The sequence below is a fragment of the Astatotilapia calliptera genome, chromosome 6 (assembly GCF_964374335.1).
Source record: "Astatotilapia calliptera chromosome 6, fAstCal68.1, whole genome shotgun sequence".
Classification (NCBI taxonomy): Eukaryota; Metazoa; Chordata; class Actinopteri; order Cichliformes; family Cichlidae; genus Astatotilapia; species Astatotilapia calliptera.
In genome coordinates, this window is record NC_137427.1 from 14286681 (window position 1) to 14307163 (window position 20483).

The window sequence follows — 20483 nt, forward strand, 5'->3', positions numbered from 1 at the left end:
TGTCCTCACAGAGGTTTACTGGGACCAAAAAGACGCTTTAACTACGTTTCTTATTAAGAACTCTCCCAGTTGGAAGGTTAACAGATTAATACAGAAAATGCAACATTAGTAGACAACACAAACATGAAAATGCGAGAGGTCTGACAATAATACAACAGACTGGGATCCTTGGAGAAGCTTGGAGCTGCTAGGAAGGGTTATGACGACGTTAGTGCTCCTGCGCTGACTCTCCACTAGTAGGAAAGTCTTTAGGGGGTGCATGGATCGCAGGATTATGAAGGGAAAAGTTAGCCTGTAGTTGTGTTACATCATCGAGCAGAGTGTAGGCTCTCGACTGAAGTTATCCAATATGCAACAGGCTGCAGTCAGGCAGGGGGTGGAGGTGGGTAACGGAAGAGCTTACCAGATGAAGTCCGTGCAGTGGCTGCAGAAAGTCGGCTGCTTGAAGAACCTGGCTATGAATTTATGGTTCTTGACCTCGTGGACGTTCTTTTGCCTCAGGGCACCTTTCCGAGCAAACCTATTTGCGACGTCCGCGGAGGACGACTCGTTCAAACTTACATCAGCCATGTCCCCCTAAAAACGAAAAGATACAATGCAACAGCTTTGCGTTGTTGTCTCGGGGTGGTTTTCAGTCCGTTCAGACGCGCAGCCCTCAATGTCGCGGCGGAAGAGTGCGGAGCGGCGGTCTTCACCGGAGACACTGTACTTACAGTCAGTGAGGGCTTTCCCTGCCTGTCGACACCACTGGGTTGCTCCACTGACAGAGGTGCACGCGGACAGGCTAGCTACATTGAGAAGGACTGCTTCCTTTCTGTCCCTTCAAAATAAAAGCCCTTTCGCTCCCTCTCTCTTTCTCTCTCTCTCTTAATTAGAGTGCGTGTGTAAGAGGTTGTTTGCTATATCCTAACACATACCTTAAAAACCAAAATAAAAACTACTACCTGCAGCATGCAGAAAATCCAATCTAACATAACTGCTCATGCAACCTTTTCAGAGTTAGATCTCAGGAGTGGACTACCGAGTCTTTGATTTGCATTCAGCGGTGTATTTGCATTTCCTAGTGGGGAAACATTTCATCTGCATCATATCATATTTAAATCGAACATTTCAGTTCGTTTGAATGGTTAAATGAACAGATAAACTGACAAAAAAAGGGGGGTAAAAAATCACAAAAAGTGTTTTTGTTCACCTGAGCAACAGAAAGCAGTCAGTCGATAATACTGTGAAGCCTTTTTTTAAATGAATTATTTAGTCTCCGCCCGCAGCTGTGCAGACCGCGTGCGGAGCTTTTATTGAAAAGGGCCTAAGTATTTTTGTTCTTTCCTTTAAAAATAAGTCGGTTCATAATTACTGCATACTGGCAATAAGTATGATATTTAAAACATCAATCGGTATTGTGCGAGTAATGCAGAAATTTACTATTGTAAATATTTGCCTGATTGTTGTTTTTGTAAGTTTCTGTGTAGTTGTGATATTTATTTTCATTACTGTTTTTATGGGTATCATATTAGTACTAGTAGTAATAGTACTTGATTTAAAAAATAATAATAATAATACGATAATAACTATGACTGAAGACAGAAAAATCAAGCAACAAACCCAGGCTTAATGAAGATGATAATGTTTTCTTTGGGCTGAAAATGTAGTGTAGTGTGTTGCCATTGTTCAGTGGGGGTAAACTATTAAAAATCACCTCTCTTTATAATGCAATATAATTCATCTGGGTCAGGATCCTTTTCAGGGTCCTTAGTATCTCCGTGTCTGCACGTCCTTTAATCTTAGTCGCAGAAAGCGGTCCACGGTGCCCCTTTTTTTCAAACAATACACGAAAGCAACACACACAACCTTTCAAATGATGAAAAAGAGCCAGTGAAACCACTCTGCATATCCACTCTGTTAAACGCAGATCAACGTGGATTACATTCATTAACCACTTCTATCTTTATTTTTTTTAGCTCCCTATGAAAGACTTCAGCATTTAAATTATAAGCATGAATTTAAAAAAGAAGGTTGGTTGGTTAGTTAGGCACTAAATTAAGAGCTCAACAATTCAGCCATTGACTCGTTTTCTTCGATTAACGTTTTTATTTTGAAGATGAACTTCCTGGTTTCTTTGCGGACTTTGACGCGGCTCCGCTCTTCTTCCTCCTTTCCTCTCGGGCTGATGTCACCCAACAGGTTCTGCTGTGGGTGGGAGGAGGCCCCTGATCCCACAGCAGGAATTTAGGATGGGGCGTCATCGCGTGGAGAAAGTAGCGCAATACATATTCTCGCATGGTGTGTAGAAAAAGTAGGAAAATCGAGAGTTTTGCTCACGGTGACTCGCTTGTAGACAGATCCATTCTTTCAGGCACTGATAATCTGCATACTCATCCTTGTCGTCAAGTCAGAAGAAATTAGATGATTATTTTGCCTGTCTTCAGAAGTATTGTCTGTGCCCTCTTTAGAGACAGCATAAAATAACCACGATTGGGGATTTTGATCAACACATGTAAAAAGTCTGTTAGGGTTGGTGTAACAGAGTCATAAATAACATTGTTATAATTACACAAAATGTGTTCTAAACCCCCAAACTTCTCCTTTTATACCTGACTTTTAGGACCTCCAAGCCTGTAGTTGTGTTCATTATCAGTTAGAGCCCCTCCTCATTCTTTTCTTCTTCTTTGGTGCAATACTATAAATACAGTGTACCCCTTTTGCCTCTCCCCTTTTTCTACAATTCCCCTGTGGGAGAGGTGGGTGTCATTTCTTTCCAGCACCTTAAAGCACACATAATTCATATTTAACCACCCTGATGTTTATGATTGCGATTTTAATTCAGTTATTGTCATTATTGAGCCTGTTTTTGTAAGATGTTATAAGTGTGTAGTATGTGTGTGTCATAAATGTGTTTTAGGCGCCATAAATGATAGCATGAATATGTATTCCTTGCTAGCTTGGGAGCTGTGGTGGGTTGAGCTAATCCTCTTCCCCACTGTCTGTATTTGGTCGTAGGAGCTGGAGTGGGCAAATTATTTACTTGGAGGTCTTTCTTTCTTTTACCTTTTTTATCAGGTATGTCAGATTTCATGTTGTTTTTGTTTTATCTTATGTCAAATATGTTACGTGTAAATGCATATTTTATGTTTAATGTAAAAATAAATGCCAGCCCCTTTTTCTACAATTCCCCTGTGGGAGAGGAGCTGGAGTGGGCAAATTATTTACTTGGAGGTCTTTCTTTCTTTTACCTTTTTTATCAGACACAACGCAGAATCACACCGGTTACATTGGCACGCCATACTGCACGCAGTCAGATTTCACAGGTCGTGTGGAAAAGTACTGAGGACAAAGAGATAATGACACTGATCACACCACACAGCTTACATTTGAATCCGTTATTTTCATGTTGCTTTGAATCAAATTGCAGCACAATTTGTGCAGAACGTGTTGATATTATCATTTGTGGGATTTACTGAGCACCAGGAGACCGATTTCTCACTTGGTTAATAAAGCACAGTTTCTCATTTAAGCTCTCTAATAATGTGCTTAAGATTTCACTCAAATTCTGTGATTGGAGTTATAAATATGTCTCTCACTGGACTCTCCATTTTGCAGATTTTACTAATGCTATTTGCTTCAGCTCGGCTATTTGTTCCCATATGAAGCATTTGGTCACAGCTGCATGGATTGTTTTGAATTGCTTGCTATTTGTCAGACTTCTCTGAGTTTACCAATTCCTTTATGGTCCATTGACCTGCGGTACAGCACTGCTATCTCTATTCTTCTTCTTCTAAATTTAATTAGGTTGGCAGATCTAATGTTCTTCCCATAGCCACGCTATCAGTAATAAAAGCATATTGTCTGTGCTTTTGTCACATGAGTCTCATTTGTCTGAAGTATTCAGGTTGAAAAGTTTTGAAATAAAAATAGCTCCAAAGGCATTTAAGAGTGTGAACAGTATAGTAGTAAGTGTATGGTTAAGTGTTTCAAGAATATTAAGGGATCCCTGTAAAAACTGAGACCTCCTGAGTAATTTGATTTACGATAAATCAGCGGAGCCTATCTGAATACTTTGATTCGTCCATGAAGGACACATGACATTGCTGGCAATCAACAAATCCTCTGACCCACTTAGGTTTTGCATAATTTCACTGATTATGGTCCTGCAGGTCACAAAGTTTCCTCTTTTTTTTTTTTTTAGAAGTAATCTCCTTTTGTATGCTGATATAATCCACAATTTTCTAAATTCATTGAGCTAAAGGACAACTTTTAGTCAACTCAAACTAGAACACGTGCAGTTAAATGTGCTTGTGTTGTTGGCATTATCATGGTAACTATTTGCTCTCTGCTTTATTGGAGCAAAAATGCATTCCTAATAAGATTGTTTACGTTTATTCATTGACAATTCTTTGCACAGCAAAGTTTTTATGTTAAGTTCTTGTGAGTTCATGTAATTCTTTGTGTCTGCTGATTGCTCTTGTAACAAATCAAAGTTATCAATCAACTCTAGGTAAATATACAACAGTTTCGACCTTTGTGCTCAATCAATAGGGGTTTACTCTAGCATCTGATTGGACAGAGCTATCACGCTCCTGTTACTCAGGAGCCCTCCTGATCCTCATCCTTACACATCTGCAGGAACACTGAGAGTCTTCAAACCCAGGAAGATGTCTCCAGCTTTGGCTTTGTTGCTCCTCAGCCAAGTAGCTTTATACACAACTGTAACATCAGTGAAAGGTAAAGTGAAGGAGGATAACTGCTCCATTTATACCATTTGTATTTTAGCATTAAACAGATTTGTTATGAGTTATGTGCTGCGAGATATCTCGTTTGACTTTCTGTCAATGATCGTGCTGTTCATGATTTAATTTGTGCATTTCATGCATGTGTGTTTATTGTGTGACGTTTTTACAGTTGAAAGCCTCATTATCTGAATAATAGATCCCAGAGTTTTAGTGCAGTGTTATATTTAAAAAAAATACAAAGTTTAATGTTTAGTTGCAAAACGTGACCATTTCTATGCCTGATCTTTAACCAGTATGTAGCAGACCTCCGACCACTGATGGGATTGATTCTTCAACACTAAAACGTGTGTATGAGGTTGGAGAAGAGGTGACTCTCACGTGTGAACAGGGGTACTTGCCTTCAAGGACACCATCAGCCAGGATAACCTGCACTGCCACAGGAGAATGGACACAGGCAAACCTGGCATGTTCTCGTGAGTAAAAATCGTGGTTTTAGGCCGTGGGACCTCCTGAATATGTCTTAGACACAATCAGCAATAGCTGCTTTAATATCCTGCATAGGGATGGGTATCGAAAACCGGTTCTTGTTGAGAACCGGTTCCCACTGTTTCAATTCCTTGGAATCGTTTGCCACTTTTAAAAACGATTCCCTTATCGATTCCAGTCGCCCCGAATGACGTCATCACGTTGAGTAGCGTCTTTTACCCAGTAGGAAACACAGCGCCTGAACGGCACAAACGCTCAAAAGTTTGGTTACACTTTATGAGAAAGGATGACAACAGGGCAACGTGCAATACTTGCAAAGTAGAGATTTCATCAAAGGGAGGAAACACTACGAATATGCAAAAGCATTTGCTCAAAAAACACGCGATTGCTTTCAACGAATGTCGTGTTTTTGATCCGCTCCGGACTAGCGAAGCTCAACCCAGCAGCAGCGGTAGCGTTTCCACGTCCTCTCCCGTTAATACTGCAGGTAACTAATCAATTAGCATTGCATATTATGTTAGCGCGATTTACCTTATTACAAAACCTGCTATTACTGTGCGTTGCATTTAGATAACCATGATGAGAGAGACAGAGTCTGGCTGGCGCTCGCTGGCAGTTCTCGCTGCAGTCTACCGGTAGCGTCTCCTTTCAGGCCAGGATAGACGAATGTCACCCAGCAGTGTCTAAGTTTGTGGTCAAAGGCTTGCACCCATTTGCCACAGCAGATGCCCCCGATTTCACTTTGGTAAGTGAATGTGTTTAATTGTAGGCAGGGACATTACTGGATATTCTTGTGTAATTGCTACAGAATAATTTATGTTAAACTTTGTTATTGCTACAGGAGAATATTTATTTTATTATTTTACATATACGTTTTTTTTCCTGGGGACCCTGTGACACCCCATTGAAGAGCCGTAGGCTGTGGATCTCTTAAGATCCCACTGTTGGGTTTGTAAGGCCATGTTACTCCTAAATTTCTATCTTGTTCAAAGAGAAGATATAAAACAAAGTTCTAAGCTAATCGACCTTAGTGTTCTCCTTTTTTAAAAATAAGAATCGATAAGAGAATCGATAAGGAATCGAATCGTTAAACAGAATCGAAAATGGAATCGGAATCGTTAAAATCTTATCAATACCCATCCCTAATCCTGCAGCTTATAATATTCTGTAACCACAGAATATTCACTGCTGTCCATATTGTGACATATTTTTCTAGCTAAGATGTGCCAGATCCCAAGACCTCTGCAACCGTTTGCAAAGGGGAGGACAGAAGTACCATTCAAGAGCGTGCTTAACTTCACATGTGATGATGGGTAAGAGCGACGGCAAGAATGAAACCCCAAAACACAGTTGTGTTTGCAGTTAATATATCTGAGAACTTTTCGTCATCAGGTATGTCTTAATAGGAAGCAATGAAACCAGATGTTTACATGATAACACCTGGAGCCATCCACTACCTCTCTGCAAAGGTAATCCAGGAAAATGTACAGAGCGAAAATCAAACCATTAATGTTTAATGGACAGCAAAGAGAACAACCAATGCACATCGTACACTAAATTAAGCTGAGAGAAAACGAATTCAACTTTTGTCAATGTGACTCTAATCGGGCCTCTTTTTCTCCTTAAAGCTGTGAACTGTCCTCTGCCCAAGCCACCAAGCGATGGTAGGATTGTTCACGATAAGCCATTGACTGGAACCACAACTAAGTATGGCCAAGCTTGGACATATGAGTGTAATCCACCTAAAGCACCAAGCTATGAGAGAGGATTCTGCATGGCTAATGGAGGCGTAACTGAACCGCCGGTGTGTCGAGGTATGCAGACGTCTACTTTTGTTTTGGATCTTCACAAAAAACTGGAAAATTTTGTTGCTCTAAATGTTGTTTCCATTTTTTTTATTTAAAATGTTTTTGGTTTTTTTATGAAATTGCTGGTAACTGTTTAATTCCTATTCAAAACCTTATTCTAGACGTGAGCTGCCCAATTCCAACAAACATACCGAACGGCATCATCACCTTTGCTGTGATGAGACAACATGGCTACAAGGAGAAGGTTAGGTATGCCTGCAGTGAGCACTATGTTCTGGAAGGTCGGGATGAAATACAGTGTCAAAACACAGGAAACTGGTCATCAAAGCCGGTCTGCAGGGGTGAGTCATAGGAAAACAAGATCTTCCCTCAGGCTGAAATTCTAGCCTCATCTTAAACTATTCCAAAACATTTCTGATAGGTTCAGATTGTTTGTGTTCATGAGTGTCCGCTCTCTCACCCTAACGAGAAATAAGTTGGTGTCTCAGCATGTAGCACTCTCTTTATAAGCCACAGACTGGATTTGTAACGTCCAGTGAAAATGCTTCAGCTGCTCTGTTTGTTCACCCAGCTCCCTGCACAGTTGGCATCAAAAGAGGCCGTATTTTCTATAACAGCAAGAAGATCTGGATTGGAGACTTGAAACCAAACAGAGTCCTCCATGGAGAACATGTCGCCTTCTATTGTCTGAACAAAACTGACAAATGTGGCTACCCTGTGGCCACCACTTGTAATGATGGAAACCTGCCCATCCCAGGATGCTTCGAGGGTGAGTTCCTGTTAACTCGCTAAATGTCTTTCAAGCAGTTGTAGCTTTGGTGGTGTTCAGGTCCCTAAGAGTAAAAAAAAAACCCAAAAAAGAAAATCAAAGAGCAGTTTCACTTTCTTTCTTCTTCCTTTGTGACATGTAGGTTGTTCAAAACTTGTTTATTTTATGTTAACTGGGCTCGTGATGAACATGTTCGGCCTCGCATGCTTTCACTTTAAACAACCCATTACATTTTTTTGTAAAACCCCCCAAACAATTAAATAATACTCCTGTCACATGGTTTCCAGATGTTTTTAGAAAGCCCATGCAGTCAAATGAAGATGTTCAAAGATTGCAGTAATATATTTGTTTCTGTCTTGTTCCCCCCCACACACACTTTTTTTTTTAGAACCAGGCAGGATGGATTACAACTTGAGGCCAAAAACGCTTCCATCAGAAATCACGATGTGTGCTTCTCCCCCAACTTCAAGTCCAGGAAACGTTACAATCACACGTTGATGGAAGCCGCTATCTTTAAATGGCATTGTCTGTTTTCTTGTATTCAACTGATAATAAAATATCATTGGTCAGTCATGAAAGTGTGCATTCATTAACACTTATTAACACTTATTAACACACTGTATCCGTAGCCATACACAGGCCAGACTTTGCTATGAAATATGAAGATTTAAACTACGTGCGTTAATGATTTTCACATTTCAGTCAGATATGCTAAACTTGTGAGAAATGGCTCATTCAAAAGTTTAAACTTCCTAACCAGATGACGGCTATACAAAGTATAGCTCAGAGAGCTCGTGGCTAATAAAAAGCTATTAACATGAGAGAGGCTGACATAATTGCAGTGTCCAACTGACAACTTTCCCCAGGAGATTTAGTTTAGCCAATTCACACCTTTTTATGTTAGTCGATTCTCCGTTTGACCTTAGCTACTCAAATGCGATATCAGGGAGTGAACAACCCACACTCGTGCTGATGCCACTTTAGTCCCACTTGTGATAAAAATGAATTTAAATGGACTTGAAAGCTTGAACATGTAATAGGGTTGATAAAATATTCAGTGATGAGATGCTGTGGGGCTCTATTATTACTTCTTTGTGAAGAAAATCGCGCAGTTTCATTTGAATTAGTGTGCTACTTTATTTCAATTCATTTGAGTTCGGGCATTGATATTAAAACTGTAGCTGCTCATACAATGTTTCTGGCTTTGGTTTACAGTAACATAGATCCTCACAATCACTAATTTAGATTCTATTTGAGAAATGTGTCTCTTTCTACATAGATTCAAATTTCTCTTGAGTTTTAGCTCAGTAAGACAGATTTTCTTTATACTGTTGTATAAGACATCAAGCATGGACACCATGAGCAATGGTGACATAGGTGAGTGCAGAAATTTGTCAGCAATGATTGATTTTAAGGCATTCCTATGTTCTAAGGCATCTCTGACTCACTTGTGCTAATGTTTCTCAAACTTTTTGTTGCATGCCAAACTTCAGATACTGAAAACGGTTCAAACTCTACAATTTTTCATCAGCTGGTAACATAAATGAAAAAAAAAAAACATATCCAACTTAGATTCAGTATATATTTTTCTGATTGTCTCCTGCCTGTGGTGACTCTTGTCCCAAGGCATTGCATTAAGCTCTGCAGAGTTATTTATCCGCTACAAAATGGTGACACAGGAATGTAAAAAAGGTTGCAGCGTTGGGCAACAATCGTGGCAACAAGGGAAAGTCCACTCGTCCGGTTTGTTACTTCCAGTAAAAGGTCACAAGGATCACAATCTGTAACTGCAGATAGCGAGCAAAATACAGAAAACAAAACAAAGATAGGCAGTAAGCAGTTACTTCATGTCGCTCTTATCTATTTACTCTAGAGAAATACAAACAGCAGCAACAGAGCGAGTCAGTATTTGAACCAGAGGCCACAGGAAAGTACTGAAGAACATCTGAACATTTCGACAAAAGATGGAACGATGGCTGACTTTGCTTCTGCTGTTTCCAGTTCTGTTTTTTAGCACCGTGACATCTGCCAAGGGTATTATTTCTTGTTTTTTTGATATCATATGTCTTGACTGTATATACATTTTTCATTTCACTGTTTTCTGTTTTTAGGATCACATCATCGCAATAGCCTTGTTTTAAAGAAATGTACTTTTGTAGTGCAGTTTTTATGTTAATGATTGTCACAGAAGTAAAATATTTGGGTTTTTTAGTTATAAGGAAATCAATCAGTAATCAGTTACTGAAGTACGATCATAAATGAGTGTTTTTGAGCTTCATATGCAAAAAAACAATACTTTCAAGTGAATACTGCTTCTCTAAAGTAGCAATATTTGTTTAGCACAGACAGTTAATATTATTTGATAATCCGAAGACTTTTTTTTTTAGTAAAAATACGTTTCCATAATTATATGTGAATAATTCATTTCTATGGGAAAATGCTGGTGTTCACTTTGTAGTGCTGTAAGGCTTAGTGTTAGATATTTTGCAAATGTAATAATATATAAACCCTCAGTTAACTTGACAGAGTGCATACACTTCTTAATAAATCATTTTGTTTTCAAAGGATGTCGCAGACCTCAGCTGAATGCCAACATCAATGTGGCTGTGGACCAGATGTTCTTTGACCCTGGTGTGGAGTTAGCGCTGTCCTGCAAAGACGGATACACCCCCATCTCAGGCCCTCGCACAATTGTTTGCACTACCAGTGGAGCGTGGACAGCCACTAAATTTCTGTGCAAGCGTGGGTCTCCATTTTTTTTGTGAGAAATTAACATCTTGGAACTGATTGCCTTGTATTGTAACTTAATATCAACATAAATTCATCATCTTTCATGACGCATTTAAGATTTTCAAGTCAATTGTCTCCTTAATAACAACACTTTTGCAGAATAATTTAAAGGAAACTGTAATAAGTGCAAATATTACTAATATGTTTCAATTTGCTCTAGAAGGAGTGTTTTTTCTATTTTTTGTAGAGTAACCTAATTTTAACTGTAACATTTTCTAATACTACTAATTGACACGCTTCATGTTTGTTCTTATGTTGTAATATATATTATATAATTTAAAACGTTTAAATAATGAAAAGGTTAGACTATATACAGTGGGACCAGTATTTGATGGTTTCATGAAAGAACAGAATGCAAATCTTTTTCTGTTTACATTATTCTTCAACAAATAAATACCGAAACTTATCATGAACATATTGTTTCTTGCAGCAAAGCTGTGTCCTTATCCTGATTCCCCACCTAATGGAGACTTATACTACGAGGATACTGTCTACCAGAGTACGATCAACTATACTTGTCAGGAAGGGTAAAGGAAGAGCATCTTGTCAAATTTTATTGTGTGACATCGTACACCACACCATATCTTTGCACATACACCACAAACCAAGAGTAATAAGACTCCATAATATGCAGTAAAAGTAGATGTATAACCAGCTGCTGTTTTTGATGCGCCATTTAAAGACAAATTTGTTTCCTTAATCTATCGGGCACTTTGTTCTCGCTAACGCTTTGGTTTTTTGGCGTGCAAATAAAGAACTTCTAATGAGGTGCAAAATACTGTCTAGTGGAAAATGCATGTTTAGTAAATAGCAATCAAACATTCAGTCAGCCTTTGCATTCAAATAGACTTAACATTTTTGAGTTATTATGTGATTAAACATTTTAAGTATTAACTTAATGAATAATATTGCACTGCATAGGTATATACTGTCTGGATCCAGCACCTCTGTCTGCCAAGCCAATGGAACATGGAGCTCACCTGTACCAGAATGCATAGGTACAGAATCACAAAGAGAAAATATATTTATTTCTTTATTTATTAAAATTGTATTTGATGTATATAAATATATGTTACAGCTATCTGGAATATGCAGTTGTTCTTCCTTCGTACTGTTTATATGTTTTTATATCTATGACATTCAGAAATAAAATTGATGAGAAACAAGAATTTACTGAGTGGGCCGAGCTGTAGAAGGCCATGCAAATTATTACATACTCTAAAACAGGCACAAGTTATAAGTAATTAGGTAAGACACTTTACAATTTCATGTAACGATACATATCTAAATTCACTCATTGTGTCTCTCCTGTCGCAGCTATGACCTGTGGTCTTCCTCCGATCCCAGAGTTTGGGATGATTGTTTACAACACCAGGGTTAGAGGGAACACCACTGATTACGGCATCACGGGGACTTACAAATGCCTGCCTCCATACGCACTTTTCGGTGATGCAACGGCAGAGTGCACGACCAGTGGCACCTGGACCAAGACACCCGAATGTCGACGTACGTGAGGATGTAAAAGCTACAGCGGCACTGCAGATGTATTTTACTGAACACAACCATCCCTTCAAACTAAAAGAAAGCCCAAAAATATATGTGTTAGCTTTGACGTGTCACAATTTCAAACTGTTAAAAAGCTGAGGATTAGAGTTTAGTATTTATGTCAGTAACAGTAGATTGATTAAACTTAGGATAAAGCTGAAACATCTCCCATTTAGTTCTGAAAACTTTAAAAATCATACTTTAAAAAGTATGAGCGTCTCTATCATACTCCATAATTAGATCATAACAAGCATAGTAGAAGTATAGTTGTTGATTGAATAAGTATCTTTTCAATTCAGGACAGGATGAATGATCAAATATGCAGTTAATGGACAACTCGTGGTTCTGTTTGTTCACTGAGAATAATGTGAAATCTGAGGAAAAATACTATAAATCTAAATACATTTGGACAGATTTTGGAATTTTCTCCCTTCTTAGCTGTAAAGTAAAATATTCCTCTCCAGTAAAAAGGTCATAATGATGCAGAGCTATGAAAGACAGCATGAAGCCTAGCTACATTAATATTGTCGTCTAAGCAGTCTACTGAAATTGCTCCTTTACAGGGGTGACTTGCTCTCTACCAGAGAACATTGATAGAGGCTACATGTCAACCAATGACCAGAGAGACTTTGACTACCTGGAGACCATCAAATATGGCTGCACTGGAGATTATATAGTGGAGGGAAGTCTGCAGATTGTTTGCCAGCAGGATGGAACTTGGTCTGAGAAGCCATCCTGCAAGGGTAGGACTGTAGCCAATATCACATCTTTTAAACCACACTTTATTTTCAAAGAGCTGCGCTTTTTAGGAGATTATATTAGTTGAACGGAGACCTTCATCTCTTGTATTTTTTAATTCTCCTTCTTGTAACTTACAGCTCCTTGTAAGATTGGAATAGATAAAGGGAGGATACTTTACAAAGGGAATAAAATGTGGATTGAAGACTTTAAACCTAACAAAGTCTTCCACAAAGATATTGTCTCTGTCTGGTGCATGAACAACGCCAGGAAATGTGGATATTCTGTGTCAACGCAGTGCATCGATGGAAGGCTCATGATCCCTGAATGCTATGAAGGTAAGGTCTATTTCATAAAGAAAGATAAAAGAAAGCATAACAATACACTAGCAAAAAATGAATAATCATAATAATCCATCCATTTTCTTCCACTTATCTGGGACTGGGATGTGGGGGGAGGAGGAAAAGCCCAGGCCCCCTCTCCCCACCCACCTCCTCCATTTTATCTGGGGGAGCATTAAGACATTCCCAGGCCAGCCGAGAGATATAATCTCTCAAGCGTGTCCTGATTCTGACCCGCGGCCTCCTCCAAGTGGGACATGCCCAGAACATCTCACCCGGGAGTTGTTCAGCACGCATCCTAGTCAGATAGCCAAACCACCTCAACTGGCTCCTTTCAATGCAGAGGAATAGTGGCTCTACTCTGAGCTCCTCTCGAATGGCCAAACTCATCTCTCAGTTCATTTCCACTGCTTGTATCTGCAATCTCGTTCTTTCAGTCACTATCAATGTAGTCGCTATACCCCAATCTGTCCCTCTCCCCTCACTTGTGAACAAGTCCCGGAGACTTAAACTCCTCCACTTGGGGCAGCAACTCGTCCCTGAGCTGAAGTGAGCACTCCACCTTTTTCCTGCTGGAGACCATTGCCTCAGACTTGAAGCTGCTAGTTCTCATACCAGCTTGGCTGCAAACTGCTCCGGTGCAAACTGGAGGCCACCACCTAATGAAGCCAACAGAACCACATCATCTGCAAAAAGCAGAGATGAGATTTTGAGGCCACCAAAGTGGAAGCTTTGTTAGTCTCACCACCACATACTCCCACTGGGTACTACAGGGGATGCCATTGAATGCTTCCTCCAAATGCACAAAACACATATAGAACTGGTCACGTATTCAAAGTCTATGCCAGCACCCTGACATAGACTTCCTGGGGAGGCTGAAAAGTGTTATCCCTCTGAGTTGTCGCAGCCCCTAAGGTCCCCCTTAATATATAGGTTTGTTTTTTTTAAAGGGACATGCCAGTAAAAGTGACATATTTACAGTCTTCAACAAGTAACCAGTAGACTGTGACACAGGGATTTGTACTAACTTTCCATGTGGAGATGCTAAAAGTACTCATTTCCCATTAGAACTATTATCACTCAATCGTGCAGAAAATAGCAAAGCACAGCTGCACACATGGGTTCTTCTGCTGTCTGCTTTCTTGAGATAACAGAAAATATTTCCTTTAACTGTCCTCCTTTTTTTCTGTATCTTAATAAATGTAACGATGACAGTTCTCCTCAGCACTCTTCAGTTATTAAGAGCTTAAAGTTACTGTGAATATTCTAACTTGTTCCATGTTTCATTGTGTCTTTTTCCAGAGCCCAGTGGTATAAATTATAATCTCAATTCAGGTTCACTTCCATCAGAAATTCAACAATGCTGAAGAAAATGCAGATGCCAACTGAGGTGATGCAATATGGAGCACATGTTAACGCATTCTGGTCGCTGAAATTAAAGAATGTGGTTTCACTGAAGCTACATTTACGTTGTAAAAAATGCAGTTCAATTTGTAGTAGTTTTATAATTCATTTATGAAAGGAATTTAAATTTACTGTGTTCAGGATTGAAACACGATGTGTGGATATTACTTTCCATTAAAGGCCAGGAGACAAGTGTTCACATTTAGCTGTTGCTCAAAGTGTGTATATGTCTGTGTGCACATTTGCAAGCTGGTTTTTCAGAGTACCTTTGCCTCTATCAATTCACATCTAGTGTCCTGTTAAATTTAGAGATTATTTTAGTGTTTCATTGAAACTGGTAAAGTTCTTAACAAAATGAAGATTGCTGCAGTTGTACTGCTGTTTCTCTACTTACACAATTCTCTAAAATCCCAGAAAAATGGTTCAAAAACCAATTTAGACAAATTCTATGATTAAATTCAAATTTATTTGAATATGTAAAAAAACAAAAAAACAAAAAAAAACACCCACACAAAACAATCAGACAACTTATAAACAAGCACTTGGTGACAGTGGTAAGGGAAAACTGTGTATTAACAGAAAGAAACCTCAGACAGAACCAGGTTCAGAGAGAGGCAGCCATGTGTCGTGACCCTCACTCCCACATGTTTACAAATTAACATCACATAAAGACATGGGGTCACAGGGAGTGAAAACTATTCAATTCAACTCCAATTTACTACAGTTGTATTTATATAGCAACAAATCACAACAACTGGTGCCTTAATGCGCTTTATATTGTAAGGTAAAACCCTACAGTAATACAAAAAAGAGGAAACCCCAACAATCATATGACCCCTTCTGAGCAAGCTCTTTGCCGACAATGGGAAGGAAAAACTCCCTTGTTGGTCAGTGGTCATGACAATTTACATATCAATGATCAAGGAACTGACCGCACACAGGCCACTGTTTGCCAGTGGTGCTAGTTTCACTCATTTTGTAAATTTACTTTAAGGGTGGGATCCAAGTCCAAGTCACTTGGATGTGTCACGGGTATAAGTTAGAAGGGAACCCCGGGAAGAGCAGCAGGGGATGATCACGGGACCAGAAAGACAAGTAAAATCTTGTTAAAGTAATTAATAAAATACATACTTTATTTACAGCATAAAAATGTATCCTGATCAGGGGAAAGAATAATTAAAAGAACATAAAACTAAACACAATAAAGGTCCATTCCGCAACAGTCCCAATCAGTCTCCGCCACACTTAAGGCTGATAACAGTCCACCGAACTCCACCAGTGGGGCAGGCCGACAGCGCCCTCCAGTAGTGTCCTCCACCACTCCGCTCCGCTAAACACAGTGAAGCAGCGGCAGTCACCCATCCTGTACCAGGGATGTCTTTATACATTTCTACAACGGGATTTACCCCGCGAGGGCAGAGCTCTAAACTCCGCCCGCCGCTGCTCTGTGGCTAAAGTGTTTTAGCTGGTGTCTTGCTGCCACCTGGGCGAAGTCTGCCATCCATGGACCGAAGGCCCTCCTGTGGCTGCGCCTGTGTGTCAATGCAGCCAAATAGTGTAGCCTTTTGGGTGTTAAAGGCAGGAAAAAAGATGGAAGAGAGCCAGAGATTAATTCTAACTAATGCTTAAAAGAGGATAAAAGAGAGTAATAATGTATACATTATGTGAGCTATGGCCCTATGATTTATGACAAGGGAAGTTATAAAGGAAGTAATAAAGATTTATGACAGTTATAATGTTAATGACATGTCATACAATTATTATATATCATACCTGGGTATAATTGACAACAACATGATGAAAATATGATGATGAACATATGGAACAGCATTATGAATATTATGTTTGAGAATATGATTCATTCATTCATAATGATGTCTTCACTTTTTAGACAGCTGTTGGCTGTGTGTTTGTGTGTGAGAAAATATGTTAAATGATAGTAAACAGGTTGTTGTCATTAAACGGCTGCTTTTGTGACAACAGAGGGTGATGGTGATGGGTGCAGCTGGAGGCTGCAAACCCGTTGAAAGTCTGTAACTCATTTTATGTGTTTATTTAATCCGAAAAAGGAAAATCACAATCCAAGTGAGACTTACACATTCTACAGCTCCATGTGAGTCGACTGTCCAGGAGCAGACTCTGAATAGACAGGTGAATCTTCACACAGCAGCCAGTCTGGGCCAAATGACAAGACCTTCGACTGACATTTTGAGCACCGAGGTGAACCACAAATAAAGCAATTTAAAAAAGAGGTGGCCCAACCCAGGTCTCATCAGCCAGAATTTCACCTAATGACAATAACCATTATTCAGGGTTCGAGCCACAACCTGAAGCTCCTCCCTGAAGCACAAATAAAGCAGTTTCAAAGTGGTACCAGCCAGAAACCGGGGGGTGGCTTTACCCGACAAATTAGAAACACAGATGTTTTTACGGCCTTCTGATAAAGGGTTTGGTGTTTAGTATCCCTCAGACAGTGGGGGAGTTCAGGACGTCACACTGGCGCTCTAGATGTCAAGCTTCTGCGTTGACCAAGGAAGATTCGGAGCTCATCAAAATAGACGCCGGTGTCCTGCTGTGCTTATGATACAGTAAAGTGGAAATTTTCCTACTTTGCCAAAGATTTTTATTTTTCATGCCTCTGTGATTTTTATTTTAGATCACAGGGACAGCCTTTTGTCATGGTCCTGCATCTCTGACCCAGCGTTTTGAGCTGGTTGTAGACTCATTATTCTTTCTGGTTATTTAAGAGATCACTTAAAGCCAAACTATAAAGTCAGTACTTTATAATTTAGCGTCCTGTAGTGCATTTCAGTTTATTTCTAGTTTGTTGGTCGCATTATGTTTAGTTTTGCTTCCCCGGTCTCATCAGTCAGGGCATTTATGTGAAAAGTAAAAGACCATCTTTGAATCGAGGAGGGGGCCTAGTGGTACATCTTTCACCATCTTACAATGCTGAGATTGCAGCCATTCCCCAACTCTCTGTGAATGGTACTCATGGCCTTTGATCAATGGTCATTAATCAAGCATAACAACACTTACATGCTGTTATTCAAAAGCCCATGTGATAAATAACATATTAATATAATAGCTCCTCAAATATTTCCTGGACACTAACATTTTTTATTTGAGAGTTTTAAATCAATATCAATAATTCTATCAATAATTAACCTCACGGTTATTTGTTGATAGACCTCACACCCAGCTGTCCAGAGCACCTGAGGCTGAGATCAGGGATACTGCCTAAGAAAGAGCTTTGTGTTTTCTTATCAAGGAAAAAATGATTTTAAAAATATGTCTGTAAGATTGAGAAGACACTTTGCTTTGCAGAAAACACTGACCTCTAGCTCACAGAGAAATCGCACAGCTATATTAGAAGAATGCTCACCAGATTTTGTGCAAGCGAGCTCTGCATCAACCTTTTAAAAGGTAATATCCTTATTACAGATTGCCAGTATAAAAAAAATAAGACGATACAAGGAAAACAGACTGATGGCTAATAAGTGAGATGGAGTCATGCTACTACTTCTTACTACGGTGTTACCTATCATGGTGGCAATATGTGCAATTAGTAAATAACAATCTGTTTCCATACATGTATTATCATAATAACAATAAAAATGCACAAAATGTATTTGATCTCTCCTGAACAAATCAAACGGCTACATGAAATGAATCTAAATTCAGGACAGACAAGAAGAAAGTTGAAAATGATCTGGATTATCAGACTCAAAAGGCTACAGTGGCTGGAATGATGACGGTGAATGAATAAAGACAAGCCTGTCACAGTGTGAAAAAGGACCACAAGTGTACACGCTGTCCGTTCTTATTTTCTTTTTTATTGTAGAGACACACTACTGACAGTCTCTTTCTCCACTTTGGTTGAGCACCCACTCATGACACTCTGACACTCTTCTCCCACACTCTGCTCCGGCTGCAAAGCCAGATACCACCAGGTGATATGGGCATCCTTCATGCGGTGGAACCACTGTAGTGGGGCGTGGTCCGAGCAGAGGGTGAATGAACGTCCCAGGAGGTAATAACGGAGGGAGTTGACCAACCACCAGATCGGCAGGCACTCCTTATCCATGGTGCTTTATTTTTGCTCACTTCCTGTCAACTTCCAGCTGATGTAGAGTATTTGGCACCTCCGATCCCAACTCATCTGTTTCCCAGAGAAGCGGTTTCAGCCTCTCTCCATACTTTAAGGAGGTTGAGGTGATATATCTGTGTGACCGTACAACTTCTTAGTCTACACCCCCCACTTGCCGTGTGATCGCTAAGGGCCCTTGCCACTTGGCCAGTACACTTGTCCAGTAACTTTGAGCTAGAAGAAGTGAGTAATACAGGCATTTTATGTCCCAGTGAAAATTGCATGAGTCTAGCCCCTCTGTTGTACATGCACTACTGATGTTCCTGGGCCTGGAGCAAATTTCCCTGTGATAGTCTTCCCAATGTGTGTAGCTCTGAGGTCCAGAAGATACAGACTTTAAAGGTCCAACATCGTCTGCGGCTTCTTGTTACTCAAAGGGTGAAAATCCCATGGAGGTGTGGGGCACCTCCCACACTGCAAACAACAGAGGGTCTAACCAGCGAACCCAATTGCACTCATCGTCATGAATTAACTTACAAATCATGGACTTTAAAGTCTTACTGAGTCTGTCCACCAGCCAATCAGTCTGAGGGTGGTAGACACTGGTCCAAACAGATTTAATTCCCAGTCATTTGTATAGTTCTATTAGTGTATGAAACATGAACAATGTGCCCTGGCCAGTCAGTATCTCTTTCGGGACGCTGACTCGGGAGATGACCTGAAACAGTGCCTGCCCCACACTCTTTGCAGAAATTGTGTGCAGCACCACTGCTCGGGATGGTCTGCCATTCGCCATGGTCTGGGTACAGCCCAAGTCCACCAAGGCCTGGCGTATACCGCTTTGGAACCTTACTGGTACACCGTACATCCCTCTCAGACCGAGGGAGGTTGTTGGAGGGCCAGCAACACGAAACATCTGCTCCATCTTGAACAGCAGGCTGCTGGTAGACATGCCCGGGTTGCCCACACCTCCAACACGGCTGCCTCGGCGCTTGTTCAGCTCACGGTGAGTGAGGTATGGTGTCTGTAGCTGCTGTGACCTGTACAAATAGAGCACAGACAAGCGGGTTAGTGGCCAACTTTGGCCACTACCCTGGAGCATCTTCCTCAGAGCTTGGACTAGTGGTTGTAGATGTCCCGCTGCTTTCCTTGGCCAGTGTTATGCCAGCATCCAGGCTGGCTGGCCAGTGAGAGTGGACTCATTCTGCGGTCTCTGTGGGGAGCCCCGCAAAGAAATGCTCCTCCACCACCAGGCATAGGCAAAAGGTCGGTCCTCCGGGCCACTTTCAAACACCTTTGTCTGGCACTTAGACTGGTCCTGCAGCTGTTCCAACTGATGATATTTATCGCTGCTCAGCTTTCCAGCTGCATCCCTCCACTCTGCACACCACACAAAGCTCTTAATTCAGGTCCTGGTGTCCTACTCATATAGGGAAGACATGATTAGAAATGGTCAACAGCTTGTTCTGGTCAGCCTCCCCGACACACCCTGAAATCACTGCTCCAGCCCTCCACTGCAGCTAAGCCATATACAAACCACACATGACTGTCATACATATTTTATTACTTCCTTTATTGCTTCAATTGTCATAAATCAGAGGGCCATAACTCACTTTTTAACATAAGGTATATCTTATCATTCTCTGATTCTACATCATTGGTAATAACTGCCTAAATCAAGGAGATTACAATAAATGCTTACACAAGCATCTGACAAAAATCAGTCATAATATAAACTGTAACAGTATTCAGTTTAGAAGAGCTGTTGTGCTCTGAAGTGAAACC

General features: G+C 40.3%; 3 protein-coding genes across 13 annotated transcripts in view; 2 read left to right on the forward strand and 1 right to left on the reverse strand.

Annotated features, from left to right (window-relative positions):
• Positions 1-829, reverse strand: part of prkcaa (protein kinase C, alpha, a) — a 139066-nt gene extending 138237 nt beyond the window's left edge. Inside the window, exons 1-2 of one of the 2 annotated variants that reach the window (XM_080302794.1) lie at positions 714-829; positions 404-576 (exon numbers count right to left, since the gene is read on the reverse strand). In XM_080302794.1, coding sequence (XP_080158920.1) covers positions 404-570 — 167 coding nt within the window. In that variant the 5' untranslated portion in view covers positions 571-576; positions 714-829. Of the gene's footprint in view, positions 1-403 lie in introns of both variants that reach the window. The other variant, XM_026170434.2, reaches the window with a different exon arrangement.
• Positions 830-2707: 1878 nt separating this feature from the next.
• Positions 2708-8363, forward strand: LOC113023945 (beta-2-glycoprotein 1-like). 10 transcript variants are annotated; one of them, XM_080302403.1, is made up of 10 exons: positions 2708-2738; positions 2939-3057; positions 4534-4719; positions 5021-5200; positions 6430-6526; positions 6606-6682; positions 6842-7027; positions 7183-7362; positions 7593-7790; positions 8179-8363. In XM_080302403.1, the coding sequence occupies exons 3-10, from the start codon at positions 4650-4652 to the stop codon at positions 8286-8288; spliced, it is 1098 nt and encodes a 365-aa protein (XP_080158529.1). In that variant the 5' UTR covers positions 2708-2738; positions 2939-3057; positions 4534-4649; the 3' UTR covers positions 8289-8363. The 10 variants fall into 10 exon arrangements, with proteins under 10 accessions (XP_080158529.1, XP_026026223.1, XP_080158532.1 ...); XM_026170438.2 differs by having other exon boundaries at positions 4621-4719; XM_080302406.1 differs by having other exon boundaries at positions 2713-2738; positions 2998-3057.
• Positions 8364-9616: 1253 nt separating this feature from the next.
• LOC113023946 (beta-2-glycoprotein 1-like) lies at positions 9617-14813 on the forward strand. The gene is made up of 8 exons (XM_026170440.2): positions 9617-9824; positions 10356-10532; positions 11011-11107; positions 11502-11578; positions 11898-12086; positions 12689-12868; positions 13004-13201; positions 14507-14813. The coding sequence occupies exons 1-8, from the start codon at positions 9755-9757 to the stop codon at positions 14569-14571; spliced, it is 1053 nt and encodes a 350-aa protein (XP_026026225.2). The 5' UTR covers positions 9617-9754; the 3' UTR covers positions 14572-14813.
• Positions 14814-20483: the final 5670 nt, after the last annotated feature.

Coding starts and splice junctions, on each gene's coding strand:
- LOC113023945 (XM_080302403.1), top strand. CDS start 4,650: ATGTCTCCAGCTTTGGCTTTGTTGCTCCTCAGCCAAGTAGCTTTATAC. Junction 5,201..6,429: donor GGCAAACCTGGCATGTTCTC/GTGAGTAAAAAT, acceptor ATATTTTTCTAG/CTAAGATGTGCCAGATCCCA. Junction 6,683..6,841: donor TCCACTACCTCTCTGCAAAG/GTAATCCAGGAA, acceptor TTCTCCTTAAAG/CTGTGAACTGTCCTCTGCCC.
- LOC113023946 (XM_026170440.2), top strand. CDS start 9,755: ATGGAACGATGGCTGACTTTGCTTCTGCTGTTTCCAGTTCTGTTTTTT. Junction 9,825..10,355: donor CACCGTGACATCTGCCAAGG/GTATTATTTCTT, acceptor TTGTTTTCAAAG/GATGTCGCAGACCTCAGCTG. Junction 12,087..12,688: donor CAAGACACCCGAATGTCGAC/GTACGTGAGGAT, acceptor GCTCCTTTACAG/GGGTGACTTGCTCTCTACCA.